This window comes from Bactrocera oleae, chromosome 6 (assembly GCF_042242935.1).
Source record: "Bactrocera oleae isolate idBacOlea1 chromosome 6, idBacOlea1, whole genome shotgun sequence".
NCBI classification, from domain to species: Eukaryota; Metazoa; Arthropoda; class Insecta; order Diptera; family Tephritidae; genus Bactrocera; species Bactrocera oleae.
The window spans coordinates 69,765,082-69,789,755 of record NC_091540.1 but is presented as its reverse complement, the minus strand read 5'-3'; the positions used below and the strand labels follow the sequence as shown (position 1 = coordinate 69,789,755).

Here is a 24,674-nt window from a genome sequence, read left to right as displayed (position 1 = left end):
CAATCGTCCAATCGACAAGCTTCGGCCAATAGGAGGGTTATTGTGTTCCTTTAGGACAACCCCAGGCCACATACCTTGAATGGGACTCGTCAGAAGCTCTGGAAGCTTGGTTGGGAGGCTTTTATGCATCCACATCATTGTTCGCACAATACACAAGTGATTACTACCAGTTTCTGTCTATTGTTGACGAAAAGTTCGTCCCAAGAGAAGCTTGTGAAAATCGGTTGTACTAGTTTTTGCCCAACAGAGACGAGAGTTTCTAAGAGAATGGCCTTATAAAAGTGCCTTCAAACAAGAAAAAAAGTGTGTACGCAGTCTACGGATTTAAATGAGCACCAATTGCATGCGAAGATTTCGAGTTGCCGCTTGATACTAGACCAAACTTTTCTTCATATATGGAAAGAGTGTTCCATGACACTAATAATCTCCTTTCTTCCATCTCTCAATATTTTATGAAAGTGTGGGGTAAACCTCGACTCCTCGATCTATCATTAACTTTAATATGTAGCTGAACTACTTAACTGTTATTTACAACAAAAAGCAACAGTACAAACAAAAATAAAGAAAACAGAATTTCTATGAAGAGTGAGTCTAAAATACGGGAATTAATGTACCTCTCTTGTTTGGAATCGATTTAAGCATCAATTCCTCTGTTAAATTTGCGATCAGACCACAGAAGACTCGTTTTAAGATTTCTTTTTTTTATGATCGGAATATTAGGAATTTAACGTTTCTCACTACACATGGAACTTCGAAATAAAAGTTGTAAAACTTTCCTACTGGATTGGTATGCGCTTGCCTGTATATATATATGTATGTCTTATCAATATCTGTATATTTGACTGTGCCAAAAGCGCTGACGGTAGCCAATTCACTTGCTTTAAAATTAATTTCTTTTGTGCAGTCAGAAATTGGATCTTTCGTGTCTTGACTGCGAGCATCCGCAACCAGCGCATGTGAATGGAGGCTCTGCCCAAATGTAAAATGGCCACAAAGTGGCTAACTTTAATTTTATTTTTGAATTTAGAAAAAGAAAACGGAATTTTTACGATTTAACAACAACGTCTATTGCAGTCTATCGCCGCAGCTTACCGCTGGCAGTGCTGCAACAAGAGAAAGGCGTTGCACTGCCATTCACATTCCGGCGCAAACTCACATCCGTATTGTGCTTCGCTCCGGCACTGCGCTCAGACAATGCACCAAGAAGTGCCGCTTTCTGGGCCGCGTGTCACTTACAGGCGTGAAATTCAATTCTACACACATACATATAGAGCGCGCGTTTGTAGGCTATTGTGTTGAGTGCATGCATAATTTTTCGGTTGTGTCTCTAGTTCAAATTTTTTACAACGCTTTTATCGCCGAGATTTATGTGTGTCATAAAGTTTGGAAGTTTCTACCACACTGTAGATATGCACTTGCATATGTGTGTGTGTGTGGCTGTGTTCATTGTTGTGTAATTGAATGTGAAAAACTATAAGAAAAGTTTTGACTTGTAATTTTGCGTCTAGGAGTATTTGTACCCTCTTAGTTGGCATAATTTGAATCCTAAAGTATGTGGTAAAGTACTCGCACATACACAGCCATACAAACACAAATCAGTGAACTTTGGTGTTGCTGCAGTTGAGTGCGAATTCAGAAAACTTGGTTGGAATTTTTTGCACTTTTAATGTGTTTGGCTGCCTGACGAGGCATTACATCTCACTCTTGTTGTTGTGTCTACAGTAACGCGAAGATATTGTGAAAGATCAGCGTTTTTTCGTATAAAAAATATATTTTTAGTTCAGCGTTAAATTCTTCTAGAACTGACGAACCTTGAGTTTCAAAGGATTTCTCATTTTTGTTCATTCGGTAGAAATTTTGTACGTGATCGGAAGCAGCAGAAACTAATAATATTCTCCATTCCGTTTCGAAAACTCAGAATAAGCTAAGAGCTAATCTGGACGCTTAGATTTATGCTATATAGATGATCTTTTAGATAACTTAGTGGGAATTTTACAACATTCAGGAAGTATGGAGTTTTCGAACAAAAAATAGCTATTATACTCTCTAGCAACAATGTGTGTGTGCAAGAGTATAAAAATATTGAAAAATGATAATGCAAGGAACTGCTAGTTTATCTTTAAGAGTTTGTTTAAAATCTGTTCTAATTCTGGCGACTGCTTTAACCGAGTCTTCGAAGAAATACACTCTATCCATATTTCAAGCCTCTCAAAGCGATCTTCCAGAGCTTTACCGAAATAAGAAACGACTAGCGCGCTTATGTAAACTCGGTCAGAACAATTTATATTTAAGAAGAAGAATATTGCTTTACTTAGCTTTATCAAAAATTAAAGTCTACTCACCAAAGGTGGCTTATCCGCCATACGTCGGCAATTATTCATTTCTGTGGGTGAGTTGTCTTCCTCGGAGCTCGGTGAACGCGGCACTGCATGTTGACTGGGCTGCAGGTGAGCTTCCAAAGGCGGTTCATTGCAACTGCGTGGGTGAAGACTTAATTAGCTTCAGCATACTTAGCAATAGAGATAAAAATCTGTCATTATGTGTAACATACCTTAAGCTTATTTGTGGCAGTAGGTGTATGGGGCGGCGCGTCTGTGTGGGTGACACACGCGACATGGGTTGTTCGACGCGCAAACGTATGTCCTGCATTTTGATGGTGAAATTGCACCAAATATATTTTCTGCTCCAATTTTTTGGTTGTTTTGTGTTGGCAGTTCTTAGTTCAATGAGCTGTAAAGAGAAACTGTGATGAGTCTAAGAGTATTTAGAGGAAAAAGGTAGGTTTGATATTTTTGAGGGTTTAGAATAATGTCCAAAAAAGGAAATATTTGGCCTATAATAAGTTGAAAAGGCCGTAAAAGAAAATGTAAAATATAATGCGTTAATCAACTTGAGAAACATGGACAAAAACAATCCAAAACACGAAGACTTTAGTGAGTTTCAAAAAATAGTATGTAGTCCTCGTATAATATGGATATTTTTTTGACCAATAAAGAGAGCGAGTAAGCTAGAATGGTGACCTATAAATATTGATCCCATTATCAGAACACCATCCCTATACAATTTTCTGATGATGCTTGTCCTTTCTGAGTCTGCTTTCACTTGGTAGATTGCTTTTTTTAGCAGAAAACGTTCTAGTTGTGGTAACAAAGTGTAATCTCTGAAATTCGATACTCAGTTACTATTGACTAGTCACTGTATATAATGGTTTTTCGATTTTGGATTAGAGCAAATTCGAAGAGTTTGAATATTCATGCGTGAACCAATTATTGCCTCTTAGATTCTGTGGGGGTAGTACGATAAATATAGTAAATTTATTCACTTCCTCTCTTTTTTAACTTTTAAGTTGAAAAAAGCGTCGGATAGCTTTTCAACTATAACACCAATGCTTACTTTCACCACACTTAATTTCCTTGAAAATGTCTTAAGCCCTTTTAAGCACTTGCAAATTTTCAAAAAACCCTTATGTATGTATATAGGTATAAAACAACTACAACAATACAAATATTGCTAAAACAATGCAAACCCGAAACAGCAAGAACAACTGCGGACGAGTAAATTTAACTGCATCTGAGAACGCAAAGTTTTGGCCTTTATATATAGCTACATACATAAATATACACAAAAAAGGTGTAGGAGTTCGCCCGCCATTCATGTGGCATCTCTGTTGCGGCAAATTGTGCGGCTTGTCAAAGTCTTTAACTTCATTTAAGTGGCTCTAATGGTACTTTGCCACCGCATATCAGATTCTTGTCTGGCCAGCAACTGTTCTTGTTTCGGTTTTCAAGTTTTTTGTGTGATCAAATATTTGGAATGCTGTGGCCAGAAAGAGTTGCTACGCAGATTTGCTAATATTACGACAACAGCTGTCTAAAGCTTAAGTTTATTTCAGGCACAGCGGCCAATTTGATGGTGTCTGGTGCTAAAGCGGTTAAATTTTTATAGACAAGGCTATTATTAATATTCAAATATTTGTGTAGCTAAAATTAAGAAAATAGGCTGTGTTTTTCGTGTACATATGTAGATATTTAAGAAATAATCAAATATTTATTTAAATTTTGTTTTTATTGTTTAAACTATTTAGAGAAGACTTCTCGAATTTAGGCAAAGCTCACCCTATATCTTGATTGCTATTCTGAGCCTAGCAAAGACTGTTTTTTTGACAAAAAATGGATCTGTAGCATAGTTAGCAGTCCTAAAGTCACTTTGCATTATTCTGGATTGGCCTTCCCGTTTATATGTTTTTTATAGTAATTCATTTAATTAACTCCTTTTTATATGATCCCTATCTCGTTTCACAACTTAACACAAACGTGTTAATCTTTTTGTTTGCGTTAGTTTAAAAGCTTTTAGGATGTTTAATACCATTTTTAAAACTTATTTAAATGAAATAATGGTCAGCCATGCTGCGTAAGGTTTAGCATTTCCCTTTATATACACACTAACGTACATATGTATATATAACCGAAACTTATTACCATAATTGCTTGTTATGAAAACTTTGCATTAGCAAATACAAAAGGATCTTAAACACAGTTGGAAGCCACTTGAGTAAATAGTTTAAAAAGCTTTCAGTTTTGTTTTTCCCCAAACATATCCTAAAAGTTATCGATAAACCACATAACAATTTGTTGTCGAATTTTATTCAATGTAAACGCCAGCCAACAAACCAAATTTCAACAAACAATAGACAGACATTAGCGACATTATGATTTTATGAGCATATGTGTGCCATAAAATGCTTAATAAGCTTAAAAAGTCCACCGGCCGTTACGCAGTTACGGACTTTTTGTTTTTGTAAGTTTTGATATTTTATATGCCATTCATGAATTTTGTCCAGTTTCTAGTCCTTTTATTGCAGTTATTGTTTACACATCATTGAATTTTATGTCGGCAAAGGATAAGCTTTCATTTATGTGTGTGTGTGTTATATACTTTGATTTTATTACTAATATTTGATTATTATGAACTCAAGTTTGGCAATCCGATATGCAGTAAGGATACCCATACATATAAACTTTTTTATTTGTGCAGTGAATTGCCTGGGCTTTATTAGGCAGTTGTTATTTAATATTGCTTAATAGCTAACTACAAAATAACGGCTATGAGTGCCACCGTGGAAGATATTTATGTGTGAAAAGTTTATAGATATATATATTTCCGTTATTGCCACAAATCGCTTAGTAAAATCTTCTGATAACGGTTTTATATTGATATTTGTTTTGATCGTAAAATATTAATAGGTTCGAAGTTTTTGCTTTTGCTCATATTAAATTTAATATGCTAATTAAAATTTATAGTTCAGTTCTTGTTGTTCTTTGTTTAAGTAATTAGCTGCTTATAAGTACTTTTTATGTATGTACATATAGCAGAGAGGCAATGAGCTACGGATGAAGTTGACAAAGTCTGATCAACCAAAAAAGGGGATACCATCTGGTATTTTCAAAGTAGAGATGGAATCCTCGGTTCAAGTTTCCTATCGCTATGAAATACTGAAGGAAACAATAATCCAATAGTCCATACATAATGATCTGCGTGACGAGCTGAGTCGATTTCTAACGTTCTTGAGATATCGATCTGAAATGTTGCACACGTCCTTTCTCCCCCAAGAAGCAGCTGGCGGATACGAAGATATCAGAAAATGGATACAAACAATTATGATTAATTATGTCTTAGAATTAAAAAAGCTTCCTTGTTGCTGTCCTTGTTTCCTAATAAAAATAATAATCTCGGTTCGAAAAAAATTTGCTCGATAGCCATTAATTTTTTTTGGTTTTCAAAGTTCTTGCCCAAACTTTCCGCTGTGAACCCAAAAAGTGGATAAGTTAAAAACTAAAAGTAGAAAGCAAAATTTATGATGGCGAAAGTTCTACGAAGGGGTTTTTCCAAAGGCTTAACTAATAATGCTGGCTGAAGCAGCCAGCGTTGCCAATATGTATATATGAATCCTTACTTTAGCCATTTATGTAGGCCAAGTTGTGTGACTAAAGCTGCAGCTAAAATTGGTTGTTACCTGAGCGCTTAGCAAGTTATAAAAAAGATTATTTGGCTCACTGACTTCGGTACGCAGGGATGCATTAATGGCTATTACAAAATTTGTTGCAAACATCTAATTGTGTGCGGGGTTAAAAGTTTCCTCAAGAATAACAACTCAAAACAGGAAGCAACGAGGCAAATGACGCGCAACAAACTTTTGAACCCAAAACCAAAAGAAAAAAAACCAAAAAAGCTTGCGATAGAAAAGTAAAAAGTTTGCGTTGTTGCAGTAAACAAATTGCAGCCAGGTGCACTTCGATGACGCCACTGAAGCAGCGTGGCTGGTTGCAGCTAACGGTAAGGTAAGGTAATTGCTCGTACTTCGGTTCCTGATAAAACTTGCCATTGCTGCTGTTGTTGTACGCTGATAATATTTTCATATATTATTATTGTTGTTTTGTGCAGTGCTTCCGTTTTGGCGCAGAACTTTTGCAAACGCAAGCGTAATTTATGATGTTGCACGGTATTTATGCATTTTGTGGCAGACAGTTAAAGTTCACTTTCGACGCCAATGATTTGCGCGCTTTTGCCTGCAACTGCTGTGCTTCAAATTGTTTTTTTTGATTTTTTATGCATCCTTGCAACAATGGCAGCAAAAATCATGACCACCTACACTGAGGCGCCACTGAGTTACTAAATATTACCGCTGATGACAATAGCATTGAAATTAATGACTTAGACAGTTTTTTTTTACCGTTAAAGTTTTGTAACAAAGTGCTTACAAAACAATGTTGCAAGCCGAAGAAAACCGCAAAGTCTGTGCGGTAAATATTATCAGGGCAAAAAATGTATGCTTCGCTTTCACCTCCTTGACTTTCGAATGAGCAGGGCGAACAATGGCTTCATGAGATGGCAGAAATTCCGATTGCCACTGTATGCCTGTTTATATCTCATTGAAGTGGCTTCGAGTGGCAAGTGTTGCTTGCAACTGAAATGCATTTGTTATCCTTCCTCAGCGCCCACACATTAACGAACGGCCACATATGCAGTTGTTGTCATTTTAAACATCAATTATGACACATCACTGTTACTTTGTAGCGTTCATTCTGTCAGTGTTGCCACGTTGTTGTTACGTGTAGCGTAGTATGTGCGCTCCTTCCAGCACGAAACAGTACACGATTTTGATGACTTTTGTTCAGCACGCCGACACTTTTGGCACAATCATCTCGCTTGCGACTGTGTTTTGTTGTTTGTTTAGTTGTTTTTGTGTTGCTTATGCGACTCCTGTGCCCTGACAACAATGCAGTTGCAGCTCTAACATACTTCATTTCGTGTCGCTGACGCAAGTGGAGTTGTTTAGCAAGATGTTAACACGACTGGAACTCGCTTCGAAAGTGTCAGTATAATTATTTGGTGCCTTTTACCGTTGTTCGTATAGTGTTGTTGTATAGTGTGGTTGTCACTGGCAAGCTAAGTTTCTTATTTAGACTAGCAAAGTTTTAGAGGTCGGAAAGTTAAATTCTTTGGCGCTGCCTCGAAAAAAATAATAAAAAGTTGAATTTTTCAAAACTTGCCTCATGCGAGTGGTCCATCCACCTTTGTTAATGACAATAACATCGAAAAATTTAAAAAAAAAAAAAATCCTGAAAATCGTTGTGTTGGCATCAGACGGATAGCAGAGGATCTCAACATCTCTTATGGATCGTCTCAACACATTTTGATCAATGTTTCGGGTATGAAACGTGTAAATATAAGAATCGAACCAAAAGACCTGAATCTTTTGGAAAAACGACGTCAAGTAAATGTCGCAAAAGAGTTGCTTGAGGACCAAACCAATTATTACTGGTGACGAACTGTGGGTTTAAGAATATGACGTCGAAACTGTCCAAAAATCTAGCGAACGACGCTCCAAAATGAGCCGAATCCGAAAATAACAAAATACGCTGAAGGCACTGACGCCTATTCCAGCCGAGGCTTATAAAAAGTGTATGAAAAATTGGATTAAGGGTTGACAATATAAATATTTGTATTAAAATACGTGAAAATGTGGTTTTTTTTGTCAGATGTTATATACAGTTAGTATATATTGACGATAGTTATGAGTATCGATTTTTTTTTCTTGACTCTCGAGTCAGGTGGAAATGCTATAAAATTTTTTTTACAATTTTATTGTATAAAGGTGTTCTTCGTGTTTCAACTATTTAAGCTTTAGAAAACATTAAAAAGCTTGATTGAATTGTTTCACTTTCCTCATTATTTAGAGTTATTTCCAATCTACCATCGGATGGCAATACTAAAAAAAGGTATTCATAATATTATAGCAAAATTTGAGAAAATAACATAATGTGTATGTATTGTATTGTATTGTGTATTTTTTAAACAAATGCAGGTTGTAAGTCTGCTTTAGAAATAACATTCATGTTAAATGCTTTCAAGTGTAGAATAAATGTCTAAATATTTATAAATAGAATAAAGATTATGACGGAACCTTAGTGCACTAATGAAAGCTCCATTCAAAGCTTCTACTCAGTTCATTCATAATATACTTGTATTACCTCTGCTTAGATACCTCAGGCAACGTCGCAACCCCAAATTCCCTTTTCAAATGCTAATTTAGTATGAATACAGTTATGAAAGTATTGTAAAAGCTTTTAAAATTGAAATACTAAATTAAAAAGTGAAAAAAATTGAAATAAAACTCTTCCAAAAACAGTGATTATCACACTTACTCAGCAGGCAAGTAGACAAAAGTCGACAAGTACATAATTTATAAATTTTGCCCTTCGTCAACTCACAACACAAGCTTATAGTTAAATACTTACACACATGCACACATGCATATATATAAATGCATGCGACTGCACACACGCTTCTCTGGCTAAGTGGAGTAGAGCATCAAGTCAAGTCGTTTGGAGAGTACTCCACTTGACTTGACTTAACTTGACTGACATCAAGTGAAGATTTTAAAAGCGCATAAATAAAAATGCCAAAGCTAAAAGTATATTACATTGTGTAGGGAAGTGAAGTGTGAGTTTGTGTAGGTATAAGACTGGAACTGGACTTGCATTAAACCCTTAAATATATTTTGGAAAGAATTTGTTAAAAGTTGGTGAAAGCTCAGTGCGTGAACTTTCAACTACTTCGTCTCATATATGCTGACTACGTGCTTTTCTCCGAGTTTTTCTTATGAGAGCTGCATATCTCTTTAATCTGAGTAATTTCTATCCGACTAGATGACTAGTAACCTACCTTCTTGTTTCTACGACCCGACCCAAAATCATTTGATGGATTTTAAAAGCGATTGCGGATACAATGACAACTTATATGAGAAAATAGCTTTTAACACTACAAAATTTTATGTCGACTCGTCTAGACCAAAATTTGTATGATAATTTTCAGATAATAGCGATGTAATTTTACCAAAATCAATGCTATTTTGTCAAACAAAGAAAACACTTTGGCAACCCTATTCAATATATGAGTACGTCACGCTTTAAAACCCTCTCTTTGTTCCTATTACGTAAACTTTAAAATTTTGCTCCAGTTTTACAGGTCACCTATTCCACATGCATCAAGGTACCTACCTGATGTCTATGGAACAATTGCTTAATGTGTAATAGACTCTATTTCAATGTATGTAGTATGGGGGCAACATGCGACTACAAAGCATTTGACTGACAGCAACAACATGAAGCGGGGCATGAATTCTTTTGAAGTCATTGTTTTGACGCTTATAAATATTTACATGCAACAAACTCGCCTACATACATACAAACATCTGGATTGCAATTTTTCCATTTCTTTGTTTTCACTTTGTACTTTTCTGTTGTTTACATTTTTGTTGTGCGGTAAGAGAGTACTTTGCCCAGATATGATTGCAGCCGCATATGCAACGTGCAACTTGCAATCTGCAGCCTTTGAGTGTGTCATTGCGTGTGCTTTGCTTTTACCCGGGCGAAAGGCGTACTTGACAGACATTCGCTCGTTGCATGAAAGTCATATTGGCTTAGCATACTTTTAGGCGATTGAAAGCTTTGTCTACGTCGTTTTTTCTCACTTTGACTGCTTGAAATAGGGTCGATTAGTTGAAGGCAGGCCATAAAGCGATATTAAAGAGGGAGTCTGGTACAGTGAATAATTATATGCTTCCACAGTGAAGTGAGAAGGGCTCTATTGAAATGGTGGGCTTTCTTTGTGAATAATGCTTGATTCTCACACAAAAAACCACTAGCGTTAAATGAAACTTTTTGAACTATAATTAAAGCACGCGGACTACATTCAAAATGTGGTTCGCTAGAATACGGAAGAGTGAAACTCAAGTAGAAGAGTTTGGCCCAAAGTCGTGGCTTGTTACAGCACCACTAATTGATAAATAAATATACACCGAAGTGCTAAAAATGGCCAGTTTCATGTTTGAAAGTAATAACTCTGCCTTTGGTAATGATCGTTCGCACTGAAGAAAGCGATATGGGAAATTTTCTCCAATGAAGGAGTGGCTGGCTAGAATACTTAACTGAAAAGAAATACGGGGAGAAAATATTAAAAAGGTCGATAAAGCTGCTCGTATTATTGAAGGGTACGCTAAAGAATATGAAACAACAAAGCTTTCAAACGATCAAAGCTCCTAAAAAGCTCACCCGTTGTGATGTAGAAAAGCAATTGTTACACTGTTGTTAAACATTCCCGGAATGGGCTTGGTGAAAACGATTATGTGCAAAAATGCCACTTACCGTTGAGATTAAAAGCTCATCTGAAGTAGAAAAAACTTTAAAGCTCTAAATGCAGAACTTGGCATCGACAAACAATTTAGGTGTAAAACCTAAATTTTTCTTGAGAAATAAAAAGGGCCACCACCTAGGAATATTTTAAAGAAGTGTCGTGGTCTTCTACAATATTTTTTCACCAAACACTTTTGAATACATTTTCAAGGTATTTGCATTGTCAAATTGTTATTTCATTTTAAAATATTTGTGTTCCAAAATAGATTTTGGAAATCCAAAAAAATTTACAATCCTCTTTGACTTTTCGAAATAGTTCTTGGAAATGCAAACCTGTTTAAGGTAAACAGCTATTTTCATATGACTCGAGCAACATGTTTCAAAGTCTAAAAATGTTTTATAAGCACAAAACTATCTTAGAAATAATAATGTCTATGATACCCAACACTTCTTCATAATTCCATATATTTTCATACACCAACTACACTCAATAAACTCACAATATATTGAAAACTTATATTCAACACATCTTTTTCAACGTCAACATATCGCATATCCTGTTGCACAAAGCACCAAAAAAAAAAAATAGAAAAACAACACACACACGCTGGGATCCTTTTAACGAACTTCTCAACTACTCAAGCGTTCGGTTGACAAGCGTGGAAACGAAAATCTCATGTCCCGGACACGATATTTCCAAACGATTTAACAACTGAATTGAATTTGTTACGCTTCCCCACGCTACGTCTTCCTATGAACTCACCACAATATTACAGACATAAACGAATGGCAAGGATAATAGAGAAATCGGAAGCGGCAGCGACAGTCTCATACGAGCATAAATACATACTCGTATATAACATGCGGGGGCTTAGATCGTGGTCATGTGTGTCAGTCTACGTAAAAACATTGGCTAAATGGTTGGACGCAGCGTTGGCGTCGTTATCACTAACTTTTACGCTCATACTTATGTATAATTGAGTGAGTGTGTGTGTGTGTTTGTGCAGGTCGTACTATCATTTCTAGGTTTCATGTAACAATGCCATCATATCAATTTCAATAAACTTCATATGAATGTGTTGAAAAACACTTTGGCGATACTACTTACAATATTTTGAGTTTTTATTGGTTGTTATTGTCGTTGTTGTTTTGGTATTTTGTTAAGACCCTTGCGGTGAAAAGTTGAATCAAGAATATAATGTGGTTTTTGCATTAGATTCCTGATTAAAATAAGTAAAGTTTGACATTTTTTAAAGCACAAAATATTGTTGCTAAATACCACCTTGTATAGTTTTCGAAATGTTTTTGAAATTGTAAGCGTTTTTATATAAAAATATTATGTAACAATAGAAGTTCAAACGAACTATCTAATTATTATTTTTGTATCACTTATGATTGTCAGTTGTAATCTTATATATCACAGACTTAAAGTTTAAAACAAAATATTATCAAACTCGGTTAAAAATCACACATCTTGCGTAATTATTATAAAAGTTCGAGTTTTTCATACCAAACATGACCTGTCATTTGCCATTTTGTCATTATTTATGACTATTATCGGATTATCAGATCTAATACCATGCGTCCGGGGCAAAAAATAAATTGAAATAAAAAATTCGCAAAATCTATTCATGTCACAATACTTGAGTAATTATTATAAAAGCTTGAAATTTTTGTAACAGAAGTGGCCTGTCATTTGTCATTTGTCATGGTTCATGACTATTAACGCATTACCAGATCTAATATTATGCTTCAAGAATTTATACCAGAAATTCATAAAATCTGTTTAAGTCGCTCACTTTGAGTTGTTATTATAATATTTTTGGAACTTTTGTAACAGAAGTGATCAAGCGCAAAGTCGGCTCTTAGAAAGAAATAAAAATTTTATAATTAGAAACACTGAACCGATTTTGAAACCATATAATCTGTCTTTAAGCTGAAACGATATGCCGAAATTTTTAATTTTTGTTTTTTTTTTAATATTTTTTTATTATTTTTACCGTAATATATAGTAATATTTTCAAAAAATGTTTGTTTTTAAAACAAATATTTGGATTTAAGAGGCTAACCTTGAAAAATGCAAAAATTACTTTTTTACTTAAGGCTCATTCTTTCGAGAAAAATCGATTTGGTCCAATATCCAGGAAAAAATGTCGATTGTGCTTACGGCAATTTTGTAATACCTTAAGACTGCTTCACCAGCGTAAATTTTCAGAAATAAAGATTATAAGGGAAGTAATCGCGCCTGTTAATTGGAGACTCGACTGCTCAGTTATTTTATCATTTAGATCTCCTAAATATTAATTACTCGGAGTACACATCAGTAGTGATCGAAACTGTACTGACTCTCAGAGCGTTTTTCAACAGCTGAGCTATCCATATAATACAGACAAGCTGTCTTCGATACGCCACAACATGGAAAGGGTCGAATCGAACAAATGCTGGTATAAATTAAAATTAAACTGGCATAATGAAATTTAGCAAGAGAAACAAACGGTGCCGTGCCACTTTAGCAAGGTATCCACAGACTCACTTTTTGTGAGCTAAACCGGATAACTTTCTTGTTGGTTCTCCTGACTTGAGAGCACAGCTTATACTTAACGAGCGGAGCTGTGGCGAATCGAAGACAACTATAGTAAAATATGTTAGCAACTTATTCTATCTCAGATTCACCAGATTTGACTGCAGGGTAGCTTGCTTGCCGTTTTTTCTGCTCTCACAACCAATATATGTATAAATGCAGCTAATATGCTGCGCAGACAATCGTAAAAATGTGAGCATTATGAAGTTCAACGAAGGTGACTGTCAAGGTATGGCAGCACTGACGCGTCACAACAAAGGACTAGAAACTCTATTAAGCGGGAAACTCTCGTGTGACATTTGAACGCATGTGTATGTATGTGTTTCATTGTAAACTGCCATATGAAGACCAAAACTGTTTAAGCAGCAAAAAACAAAGAGAGTTGTGCGCTCAGATGACAAAAAAAAAAAGTGACACACACACACATGATATGACAAGCTCTGTGGAATAGCAGACATTTCAGAGTGACATGCAATCTAAGCTACTTGTGCAAATAAAAACGAAATTTTTATTTTGTACTTTGTACATTTGGCTTTAAGCTTCGCTTGGCTTCTTCTTCTTACTCGACTTTTACACATTTGTTCGCCGGCGACAAGCAGAATACACTTGTGATGTCAGTAGTTTAGCGCAAATTTGCTATTCTGTACAAGAGTGCGTGCGTGTGTATATGTGTGTGTGCGTGCTTGTAAAGGTATCCTATCACATTTATTTCCGGTAATATTTGGATTGTTTTGATTTTTGTTTGTTTGGGGTTTCTTTTGCGAATCTTTCTGTGGATATGTGCTTGTGTGTGTATATTGTTTGGGGATACCTTGAAGGGGTCCGGTGCGCATACAGTGCAACTTTACTATTTTTTAATATAACGGAATTTGTGCAGCAATGCTTTGCTATTCGTGTTTTTGTGTACCAAAAAGAGAAAAATCAAACGTTTTTGTTGTTTTTGTTATTGTTTTACAAGCTATCCATTGTTTACTGGATACTCTGTGAACTTTGCTACGCTGCCTGGTAAAGCAATTGTCCGGCAACATTTGTTATTTTCTCGCATCTATGGCATCCCATTTTATTCTGTTTGCCCTTGTTTATTTTCATTTGTAGGGATTTGTTACAAAGTCTTGTTAAGTTTGTTTGTTTTTTTCTTTTGCTCAGTTTATTTGATTTGCTGTGATAATGCTGAAAGCTTTATATGGACCACGAAATAGGGGTTTGCATTATTTGTAGGGCTTACAGGTAATACTCTCACGTGTGCAAAAGCAATGAAAAATTATTTCAGATATTTGTTTAAGTTTACATGTGTGTAACTACAGACACACATTTTTATATGAATTGGAAATGTAAAAATAAAGGGTAAATTTAAGTTTTACAAACTTTAAAAACTGCAAGAATTTTGATTTTAGATCTTTAAGCTAATGCTTATCGTGTCTATTGTGCAACCGATAAATAATTATTTCGGTTGGGAATTGATCGAACGGAACTAGTCCCGAAATAATAGAAAAATGTTTCTCTTAGCGCTTTCTCTAACATATAAAATCTTCCGCAGGGAAAAAGCTGTTCATAAAAACTATTGTAATTGAGTAACTAAGGCTCTGAATGCGTAATTTTCCATATCTTGACACTCACCTACGGTTAACAACGATTTTAGTTTTGATAACATTTAGAGGGGCGCCACTCACTTTTAAAGTAAATTTAGAGTCAACATTTTTTTTGGACAAAAAAAAAATTTTTTTTTGGTTTAAACTCTTCACATTTATATAAAAATTAGAGAATTAGACGGTTTTTGACTCAAAAAATATTTTGACACTTAAGGAAAGCATGTTGTCGTTTAAGACTTTTTTTTAAAACTCCAATAATGACCACACAAATTTTTTTTAAGTTGATAACTTTTAATTGGCCAGAAAGAGGACTCTCCACAGCTTCTAGAACACTTATCAACATTCAACACAAATTTTCCAAAAAACTTTATTTTTTATAATCTACAAATTTTTTCTCAGGCGAAGCAAAAATAAAAATTTTTTTTTCACTCCACCCTAATATATATGATAGCTTTGTTGGAAGTTCAGTAGAAATATAGCTTCAGGTCGAATATACCTAATTGATAGATATGTACGATCACTATAGATCAAGAAGATCTGATTTTCATTCAGAATCTATTAGTGTGGTTAGGATTAATAAAACTGTTTATTTTAAGGTTATATGCAGGTATAGGTTCTGAATTTCAATAACACATTTTTTTTAATCATTATTCAGGAATGAAGTATACCTTTTACCAAGAGTGAATTGTAGGAGATCCGTGACGCTATTTGCAATTAAATTGTGATACTGCTCTGAGTAGAGTTTCAGCCAAGAGCACTTAATTTTTTGGTTTCGAGACGAAGGTTGAAGTAAGTCACCTTCCTATTTCATCTGTTGACGCGTTGTCATAAATCAGGCATCAGTCTCCACTATAGCAAGTTCATTGATAATTTATTCAATCTTCTCTTTATATATTCTTGGAAACTTACGCGTGGCCAATAACTCAATAACCTTATGCGCTTTAAATTTTATTAATTTTTCGATCACTCGACAACGGTTTCACAACAACGGAAAATATTTGCATTTTCAATCTTTGCTTCGAATATGATTATCAAAAATATGATTTACATGCGCGCCAACTCACATAAGAAATTTGGATTGCAATACGAAAGAATGTCGCAAAATTATATGTATATATATGCAAGTGTTGAGAAACTGTTATGGTAAACATTTCTGAATGCACACCAACATATTGCATTAGGTGTGTTCTTATTTGAATTTGAGTGTTCAGTCAGACTGAATCTCAGTGTAGCTCAGTGATCCGCATGTGGTTTATATAGATAACATAATATAAAATCTCCCAAAAAATCTAAAATATATTTGGAATTGTATATAAAATTATTTTTAATTTGGATGTTTCAGCTCAACAAGCCTTTAACATTAGACCAACCCTATTAATTGCATATCGTTTCGTTTGAATTGATTTCATCGCGCATCCATAACGCCGCAGCAGCTGCAAATGCGAAATGCGAATGAAAAATGTGCCGAGGCGTTAAAGCCAGGAAGCGGGCATATAGCGAAAATCTGTGTCAGAGCCAATAAGTGGAAAACAGCGAGGCGGAAACAACATTTTCGCAACGTATGGACTCATATTTCTACATAGCTGGAGTGTGTGTGTTATAAGATTGCAGGCATATGACAGAGTCGTGGCGGTGCAATGCCAAACAATGTTATTGTGTTAAGCGGGTGTTGCCAGGCGATAGCCTGACTTGATGGCATAAGCAAATGAAGCATTAAATGCATGAATTTGCTCGCAAATTTAATATATGTAAGGAGAAAAATGAAGAAGAAGAAAAAAAAGGAGCAGATGTGAGAAGGATTTGAATATTCATGCGAGGTATTTATTTTTGGTTTTCAAGTTTTCACTTCAGATCACCAATATCAAGGAAGCGCATTCTTTTTCAGATATTAGATAATATTTGTTAAAGAACACCTTAAAATCGTAGCATGGCCAATTATTTGGGTTGTTTTCGAGTTGCTAAGTATTAGGGGTCATACTGGTACATTTATGAAACATCTAGAAAGCCAGTCTAAGCTTATTGTACTACTCTCCAACTGTCGTACATTGGATATAATAATACAATATAACATAATAGAAGCTGATCTTGGAGTCCTTCCTTGTTTTTTTTTGAACTTGATCCAGGCAGTTCAACTTAATGTTGGTAATCCTATTGTGTTGTGAGCTTTGTTGTATTTAAAGAATTATAGTACATAATATAATGCGTATACTGACGCGCTTGAGATTTAACACGAGCCACAAAAATGTTCCCTAATAAAATTTTCAAAGAAATGAAGAAGAGCTCACATGTCTAGAAGGTAAGAATCCTATGTTTTCTTATACCGATTTTGCATACTAATGATACAAAAGTTGGTTACCTTTGACTCCATTCAAAAATTTAAGATTCAGTTCTATGCTATCCTTAATCAGTATTCGTGAATAAATCTGTAGTGCTTTGGAAAAAGCCTGATTTATCGTTACTTTATGGCTTCGCTTTCGAAATTACATCGAAAGAGAGTCTTTTTGCGAAGTATAATATCTTGTAAATCATAAAAAAGCTCTAACCGCAATAGCTTTTATCTAATAAGCTTTGATCTATTAAAAATTTCCGGCTATTGGTTTTTACTTTTAAAAAGTTGATGCGTTCTTAGGAGAGAGTCTACAAAATCTAACCTTAAGGTAGATATATTATCGGCTTGGAGTATAAAGTTTATATACTTTTGATCCGATTTTCGAATATATGGCTCATAAAATGCTTACCACACCCAACTTACTCACTCATAGTGCAGTTCGTGCTGAAAGCCTTGCCTCAACTGTACATTGCATAAGCTCTTATTCATATGTGAAATGCAGTTCACTCTGGCAAAGTGTCATTTGTGGGAGTTGATGTCAAAATGCGTTTGTCTCTTGCTAACGAATTGATGCGAAATAAAAAGTAAATTTTCGTTGCTCCTTTTTCAACTACCTATTTGAGTATATTTTTTATGCCATACAACTTTCGCATATTTTATTTGACTTTGCAAACACTCTCTGCTTCAGCTGTTGGTATGATCTCCCTCGCATCGCCACTTTGGCAACTCTACCGTGTTTATATATGGCATCGCGGTTTAGTGAAGTGTAAACCATTGAACTGTCATATATGCTGCATGTTAAGTGTCAGCGAAGTTGAATTGAAGTTTAAGCTACCGGAAAAGTGGTGCCACATATGGACAGAAACACACGCACTGCCACAACACATATGTTATGTATGTACATGCGCAGCAGCATACCAATCTCGTTTGTATTCGTTTGTGTGCATTCGCACTTGTTGGTGTAATGGACTGGTGAATATGCACTATATGAAAATGTCATGACATTTTCCACCTTTTATACGCTTTTTAAGTGAAGTGCAAAAGGCAAATCGATTGAGGCGCAAAAAAGCGATATTTTTTCCATTTACTTGTTTTTTCTTCGGCACTTTTTTAGATTCTTTGTATATGAAAGTGCTTCAACTGCGTAACGGTTATGCAAAAATATTTATGCATATGCTGAGAGTTGAAAAAATGCATAAATGAATTCATATTTATGTGTGTATGTGTGTATGGAAACATATATGGTACATATATTTATTTAAATTGTCGCTCTCTCATGTGCATCTGCATTTTTGAGTGTGGCAGCTATTATTTTCCACATAATTGTGGGAGTTGACATACTTTCAAGCGTTTTTGTTGTTGTTTTATTTTCACTTCCGATCTGTACAGTTTTGTGTTTGTTATACATCACTTGGTCACTTGATTATGACAGGCACAAAAACTGTGCAAATCCACAAGGATTAAAGTGAAAATTCCTTTGTACAAATACATACAGACATATTCATATATTTATTAAAACAATTGCTGAAAATTCAATTAATGCATTATCAAAGTTATTATTTATAAATTTTTTCCTACTTTTTTAACACTTTTCTATCCCCATATCCGAAAAAAGAATGAAAGCTTTCACCTCTCATTACCAAATCCTAAAATAACTTATAGTCTCTAGATATGTATAATTTGTTAGCGTATTTAAAGTTGTTTGTGTAGTTGCGCTACTTGTTTTAGTTAAACTAATCCATTTCCGATATTAATCTATAGCTAAAGCTTACGCTAGATGGCGCTATGGTAAAATTTCTGCTATTTCTTAAGAATACTCAATGGAAAACTGTATTCCTATTATTTTTTCAATATAAAAGTACGTATAGCCCTATTTTCTAGTTAAATAAAAGTAAAATATCTAAATAAAATTATAAATTACAAGACAGATACTTGTCACAGGAACTTTTTTCATTTTTCATTCTTTCGGAAGTTATTTCAATCCAGTTTAGGTTAGAAGATATTCTATGAACAACTGAGTGTATCACAGAATCGCTATTACTCTTTGTGAGTACTGATAATTCCAGGATTAACTACATCCTTTATTCTAGTTAAATAACTCATTATTTCAAGAAATCCAGTTTTCATTCAAATTAAAATGCCTTAAAGCTCATAAGTATATAAATGTCGAAAATTATCAATTTGGTGCTATTTTAAAACAGAGCTTTTTATGATCATCGAGGTACTGCGCAACAATGGTCTAAATGTTAAAGCTTTTTTAGCCATTGTCCTTGAAATTATCTCCAGAACTATAAGATTTAAATGAGTTTAGCAAATATTAAAAATGTAAACTAAGTTTTTACCAGAAAACCATTGTTATCCATTTGCCTATTCATTCAACTATTAGCCGAATCGAAAATATCCAGAAATATTTGATTCAAAACGGATTTTTGTGTTTTAAAGCTGCGTTACTGCCAATAGTTTGTCGATCTCTGTATATTTCTTTATAATATTATATATATGTATGTATATTTATTTATAATAGAATTGTTCATATATTTCCGTTTGAATGTGAAAATGAAATTATCACTTCGTCGTACAGAATATACCTATATATATAACTTTCGGAGATCTTCTCAGATTTATCATAGGCTCTCGACGATATTTATATAAAAATATGTATTGTATAATACCTAGTAGTATAAGTTCACATAGCCTTCAGCTTAGTCGGCCTGTCTTATTTCTTTCTTTTTCCCACGAATTGAGTGTTTTCGTGTTGTTCACATTTTAATAGCTTCATTTGGCGGCGGATATAATTAATGACCTGCATTAAGCTATACTAATCACATAACATTTTTCCATCTGTCAAAAATATACACATACTCTCAGATAATGATTAAGTACTGCTGTATTATTTAAATTACGTATTACGAAATCATATGCTTGTGGTTTTTGTTATCATTGACTGTCTTCAGCGATTTATACCTGTCAATATAATAAAGATCGATTGTAATCTAACAAGTTCTGTTGAGTACCCCTTGAAGGTCGAAGCAATTTTTTTTATAAATAAATATATAAAAATCCGTTGTTTACGGTCTAGTCACAAGCAAAATTAAGGAAATCAAATAATAATATCAATTTGTTAGGTTCAATCTAAAAATTGTGTTATAAATACAATTTGCATTGGTCTTCAAATAGTACCTAATAAAGCTCTTTCATAGGCTTGGAAGAAACTAAATTTGGAAATTTAAGCACACAAATTGATGTTGAAAAAATTTATAATATATCAGCTTAAAGCTCATATACTTGTATGAAGAGTGAAAGCTGCTTTAGTAAAAGCGTCATTTTGGGGCAACTCTTAATGCAACTTCAGTGATACTTTGGTTCGAGCTTAGTATCGTTATTCATAAAGCTACTACTTAAGACGTGAAATCCAAAAAGTTATAAAAAATTTGCTAGGAATTCATTGACATCTTCTTTCTTATTTGATATATATGTACGTATCTTTGATGGGTAAAAGCTCTAAAACTTTCCTAAAAGAACATCAAAAGCAAGGAGTACGTACCGGCGACCTCAGATTGGTTTCGATTATTGTAGGCAGTCCGGTCTTAAAACCTGTTTTGCAGACTCCATGTTTCCACTTTTCGCGTCGGAAAGAAACAGCTGCCAAACACATAGAGATCAAACGTGACAAGCCAAAAAAAAAAGGTTGCATCAATCTACAATAGAAACAAAAATTTATCTATTTGATGTGTGCTTCCAGTTTATATGGTCCAGTCCGGGTCACTTTTGATCTTGAGTGTACAAGTACAAAATCTTAGTTTTGTCATAGCGCCCATAAACTCTTTCATCACCTAAGTGGATTATTAAAGCATATGCATAATCTATTCCCATCCTTAATAATAGTGAAATCGGTTATTAGACTCATTTCTTAAGCTATAATTTATTTTTTCTCCTCACTTCCGAGCTGCAACAAATAAATAGAAATAAGTATTTACAAACTTTAGGCTTACATCCCCAAGCTAAGTGAGCGAAAGTTTGTCACGTCAAAAATTAATTTTTATGCCAACTACTTGCTATCAACCACAAGCAACATAAAATTCTTCACTGAAGCAAATCACCACAAACTATAATTCTCGCAATCTGCAATTACTTACGCTCAATATGAATGCAATATAAATATTGGCTATCACTTCACGGTGTGGCGATTGGCGGTGAACATAATCAATATCGATGGCAATAGGAAGCCGGCAATCAATTTGATAACAGCAACAATTGCTAACCACATTCAGTAACTCTTTCACTTAATGCGCCGAGCAACTAGACTCGGCTACCCACTACTTGCAACTCTTCGCCGCGTGGGCATGAGAAAAAAAACAGCTCGTTTGACTCGCACACACAAACAACTTCCACTATCAATTGGCTTGTTTTCAGCGACTTCCAGCTATGCACTCATGCAACATGCCACATGCAATGTGTTGCAATCCCAACTAGTTAGCGATAATGGCAGCCGGAGTCACTGTTTCATGGCCAAGCTAACAGGCGCACAGCAATTGCCGCACAACGAGCAGCTGCCGCGCAGAAACAAGATGCCGCCTGCTACTGTTGCTGTTGATGCTTGTTGCCAACTATTGCATGTTGCATGCAATGCTAGACAATGAGGTAAGTGAAACCCATCAACCGAGTCATCAGCGGAAAAAGCTAAGATAATAGGCAGCAATAAAAAAACAGGCTTCCACATACACAGGTGGTGGCGGTGGCAACAACCAATCGTAATATGCTAAGCAACATTATGAAGTGTTGCAACTACATGTTATAGTTATAAGTTGACGATCATCATGATCATCACGATCATAATTATAGATATCATTGTTATCACAATCATGATTTTAATCATCAAGACCACCATAATGATCATTATTGTCATCATCGCCGACAACAACACTCTACAAACGCCAGCATTTACATGTAAAACACGCGCGTTCGGTTGCAAGATCACTTCGAGCGCGCCATAATTGTACTTTTCAAGTGCGTTTGCGCCAAAGTGTACTCCGCTTGTTGCAACAGTTGCCGTTCCACTACGCATGCGCTCTACATACGCGCAGCAGTAGTACGTAGCGGCTTGTGTTTTTGTTGTTGCGCTTGTCAGCCGATTATGGCAGTTACAACATTCTACTTGTGCCGACCATCATAACCGATCGTCGAGTTGCTTGATTGAAGTTGTTGAGAAGCTTGCGATGTGACTGACAGTAGATCTACAAAAACACAAACAAACAAACATATAGTAAAGTACAATAAAGTGGAGGAAGTGAAGATGCGAGAGATTTGTTGGTTTGTTGGTTTGTTGAGTTGTCAGTCAGTGGAAGAGGATCATAAGTGGTTAGCGATCACACAATGCGCTCAAGATCAGTAGTTAGTATTCGACAACAAAAATTACAATTACAATAATACCAATGACACGCTATATAGTAAGCTGAATAAGCAGTTCGTGTAGTGGTTGTTAAAAAAAGAGCCGACACAACGACCCTTACAGCAAGAAGATATTGAAGAGTATGAAGGAAATCTGTGAAGGTCGTATCACTTGAGAAACAATAGTGTGAGCAAGTGGTTGTAATTATTTGCGTTGAATTAGGTTTCATAGAAAATAATTCAATGATAGCAAGTAAGGCATCTTTGATTTCTATTATATTATTGCGCAAGCTTTAGCGCTACACTTAAATAGCTTCAATTACTCAGAATTAGACAACAAGTTAGATCGATCCGCTTTCCATACCACGTCAAAAGCGTTAAAACGGCGCTGGTTTCTTAAAGGAAATGTGAATAATTAAGAATAAGTAGTGAATGGTCTGATGATGGAATCTGAGATTCAAACCTTAAACTACAATTATAATTTTGTAGTATCTTAAAATCTTAGCTTTGAATTTCTTTTTTCGACATCATTTAAAACGTAAAAGGACCTTTGGTTTACTATAACAAAGCTTTATCCTCTATTTATTTGACTACAGAAATTTATTCATATTCCACAATTCTCAACCGGTTTAAGAAATTGTTATTTTTTTTCAAAAAAAGAAAAAAAAAGTTTAGAGTTATACGATTGATTTGATTCTCGGCGAAAAAGATTGTCGAGCGAAATTCTTTAATTATTATGAGCTCGCGTTGCCCACTGCAAGTTTAAAATATTATATTTTAATAGCGAAAAAACCTCCGTAAAGAGAAAACTGGTGTCTGGGGAGGATATAGGTGCGGGCCACTTGGTCCAACAATTGTTGAAGAAAAAATCTGCAAAACAATGTTGCAAAGCACTGGATCGCCTTGAGAACTTCGAGTCCGGGAGGAATTGCCCCCGGTCTCTCCCTCTCATTGTCAATGCCACTGCCATTTATATTTATGTTGCTCTGTACTTTTGTAGTAAAAGATCTCTTTCTCTATCATTATTTTCGAATTACTGTACAAGTGTATTATATTCTGTATTTTGTTAAATAAAAAGCCTAACCCATGTGATTCCAACGTTCTCCTTTCATTCTTTATTCCACATTTTTTCCTTAATTGTCAATTAATTGCTGTCATGACTTGCTGACATGTGTTCGTTTGCCAACTCTCTTTGTGTCCTGCAATTTTCCGCATTTATGGCGAATATGACAGGTAAACCCTAACAAAGTGCAGTTGTTTTGTGCATAGGTAGATATCTTTTGTTATTATATACATATTTGTCGATTCATTATATGTAATTGGAAATGTCGTGCACGATGCAATGACAGCAAGTTTGATGCAGAGAATTTCAGTTCCGTCATATGTCATATTTTGAAAGTTTATAAACTGCAGACAGTTAAAAAGAATAAAGAAAATAAAAGCAGAAACGAAATGGGATTTTAATTGTTTTTAATGATTACTAAATTAATTTAATTCTAAAAGCTTTTAACTCAAAGCTCAGAAAATTACGCCGAATAAAATTAATAGGAAATAATTCGATGCAGAAACCTTATCGTTGTAGAAATGTAAACAAAATTCAATTTAAGTTCTTTTTTAATGTTATATTTATATATAGAGCCTGGTAATGAGTATAAGTCTTAATCTTAAGATATAGAGTTTTACAAATTTCTGCGTTGAGGTGATCCGATCTGACCAAAAAAACGTGCGCCATATGAATATCTCAAAAACTGAAATATTAGTTCGCGTATACATAGACAGACGTCCGTCGGACGTCCGGACGGAAAGACAAATCGACATGGCTAATGGGCTCAGTGTCTCCGATGTTTCCCGTATTTGATACTATTCGATGTTAGCGTCATCTGTCGAGTAGTTTGGTATTATATGACGAGTGAGTAATACCATCAAAAATTGTTTTTAAGTTACTTTCAGACGTGAATACTACTCCTACCGTTTGTGAAAGTTGCAACTCCGTTTTAGCCGTGATTTACGGAGGGTTTAGGTCTATATTATTTACTGAGATCAATTCTTAAATTAAAGAAAACCTCTTCTCCAAAAGCAGTAACTCCTCAGTA

The 24,674-nt window shown here is 34.9% G+C and overlaps 1 protein-coding gene and 1 long non-coding RNA gene across 2 annotated transcripts in view; one reads left to right on the top strand and one right to left on the bottom strand.

Annotated features, from left to right (window-relative positions):
- The window catches only part of LOC138857936 (uncharacterized), a 154,908-nt gene that overhangs the window by 7,359 nt on the left and 122,875 nt on the right, over nucleotides 1-24,674 (top strand). The gene's annotated exons all lie outside the window — the stretch shown is intronic.
- Egfrap (EGFR adaptor protein) overlaps nucleotides 1-24,674 on the bottom strand; it is a 51,160-nt gene that overhangs the window by 9,738 nt on the left and 16,748 nt on the right. The window contains exons 2-3 of the mRNA XM_036364558.2: nucleotides 2,552-2,730; nucleotides 2,343-2,475 (exon numbers count right to left, since the gene is read on the bottom strand). Coding sequence (XP_036220451.1) covers nucleotides 2,343-2,475; nucleotides 2,552-2,649 — 231 coding nt within the window. The 5' untranslated portion in view covers nucleotides 2,650-2,730. The remainder of the gene's footprint in view (nucleotides 1-2,342; nucleotides 2,476-2,551; nucleotides 2,731-24,674) is intronic.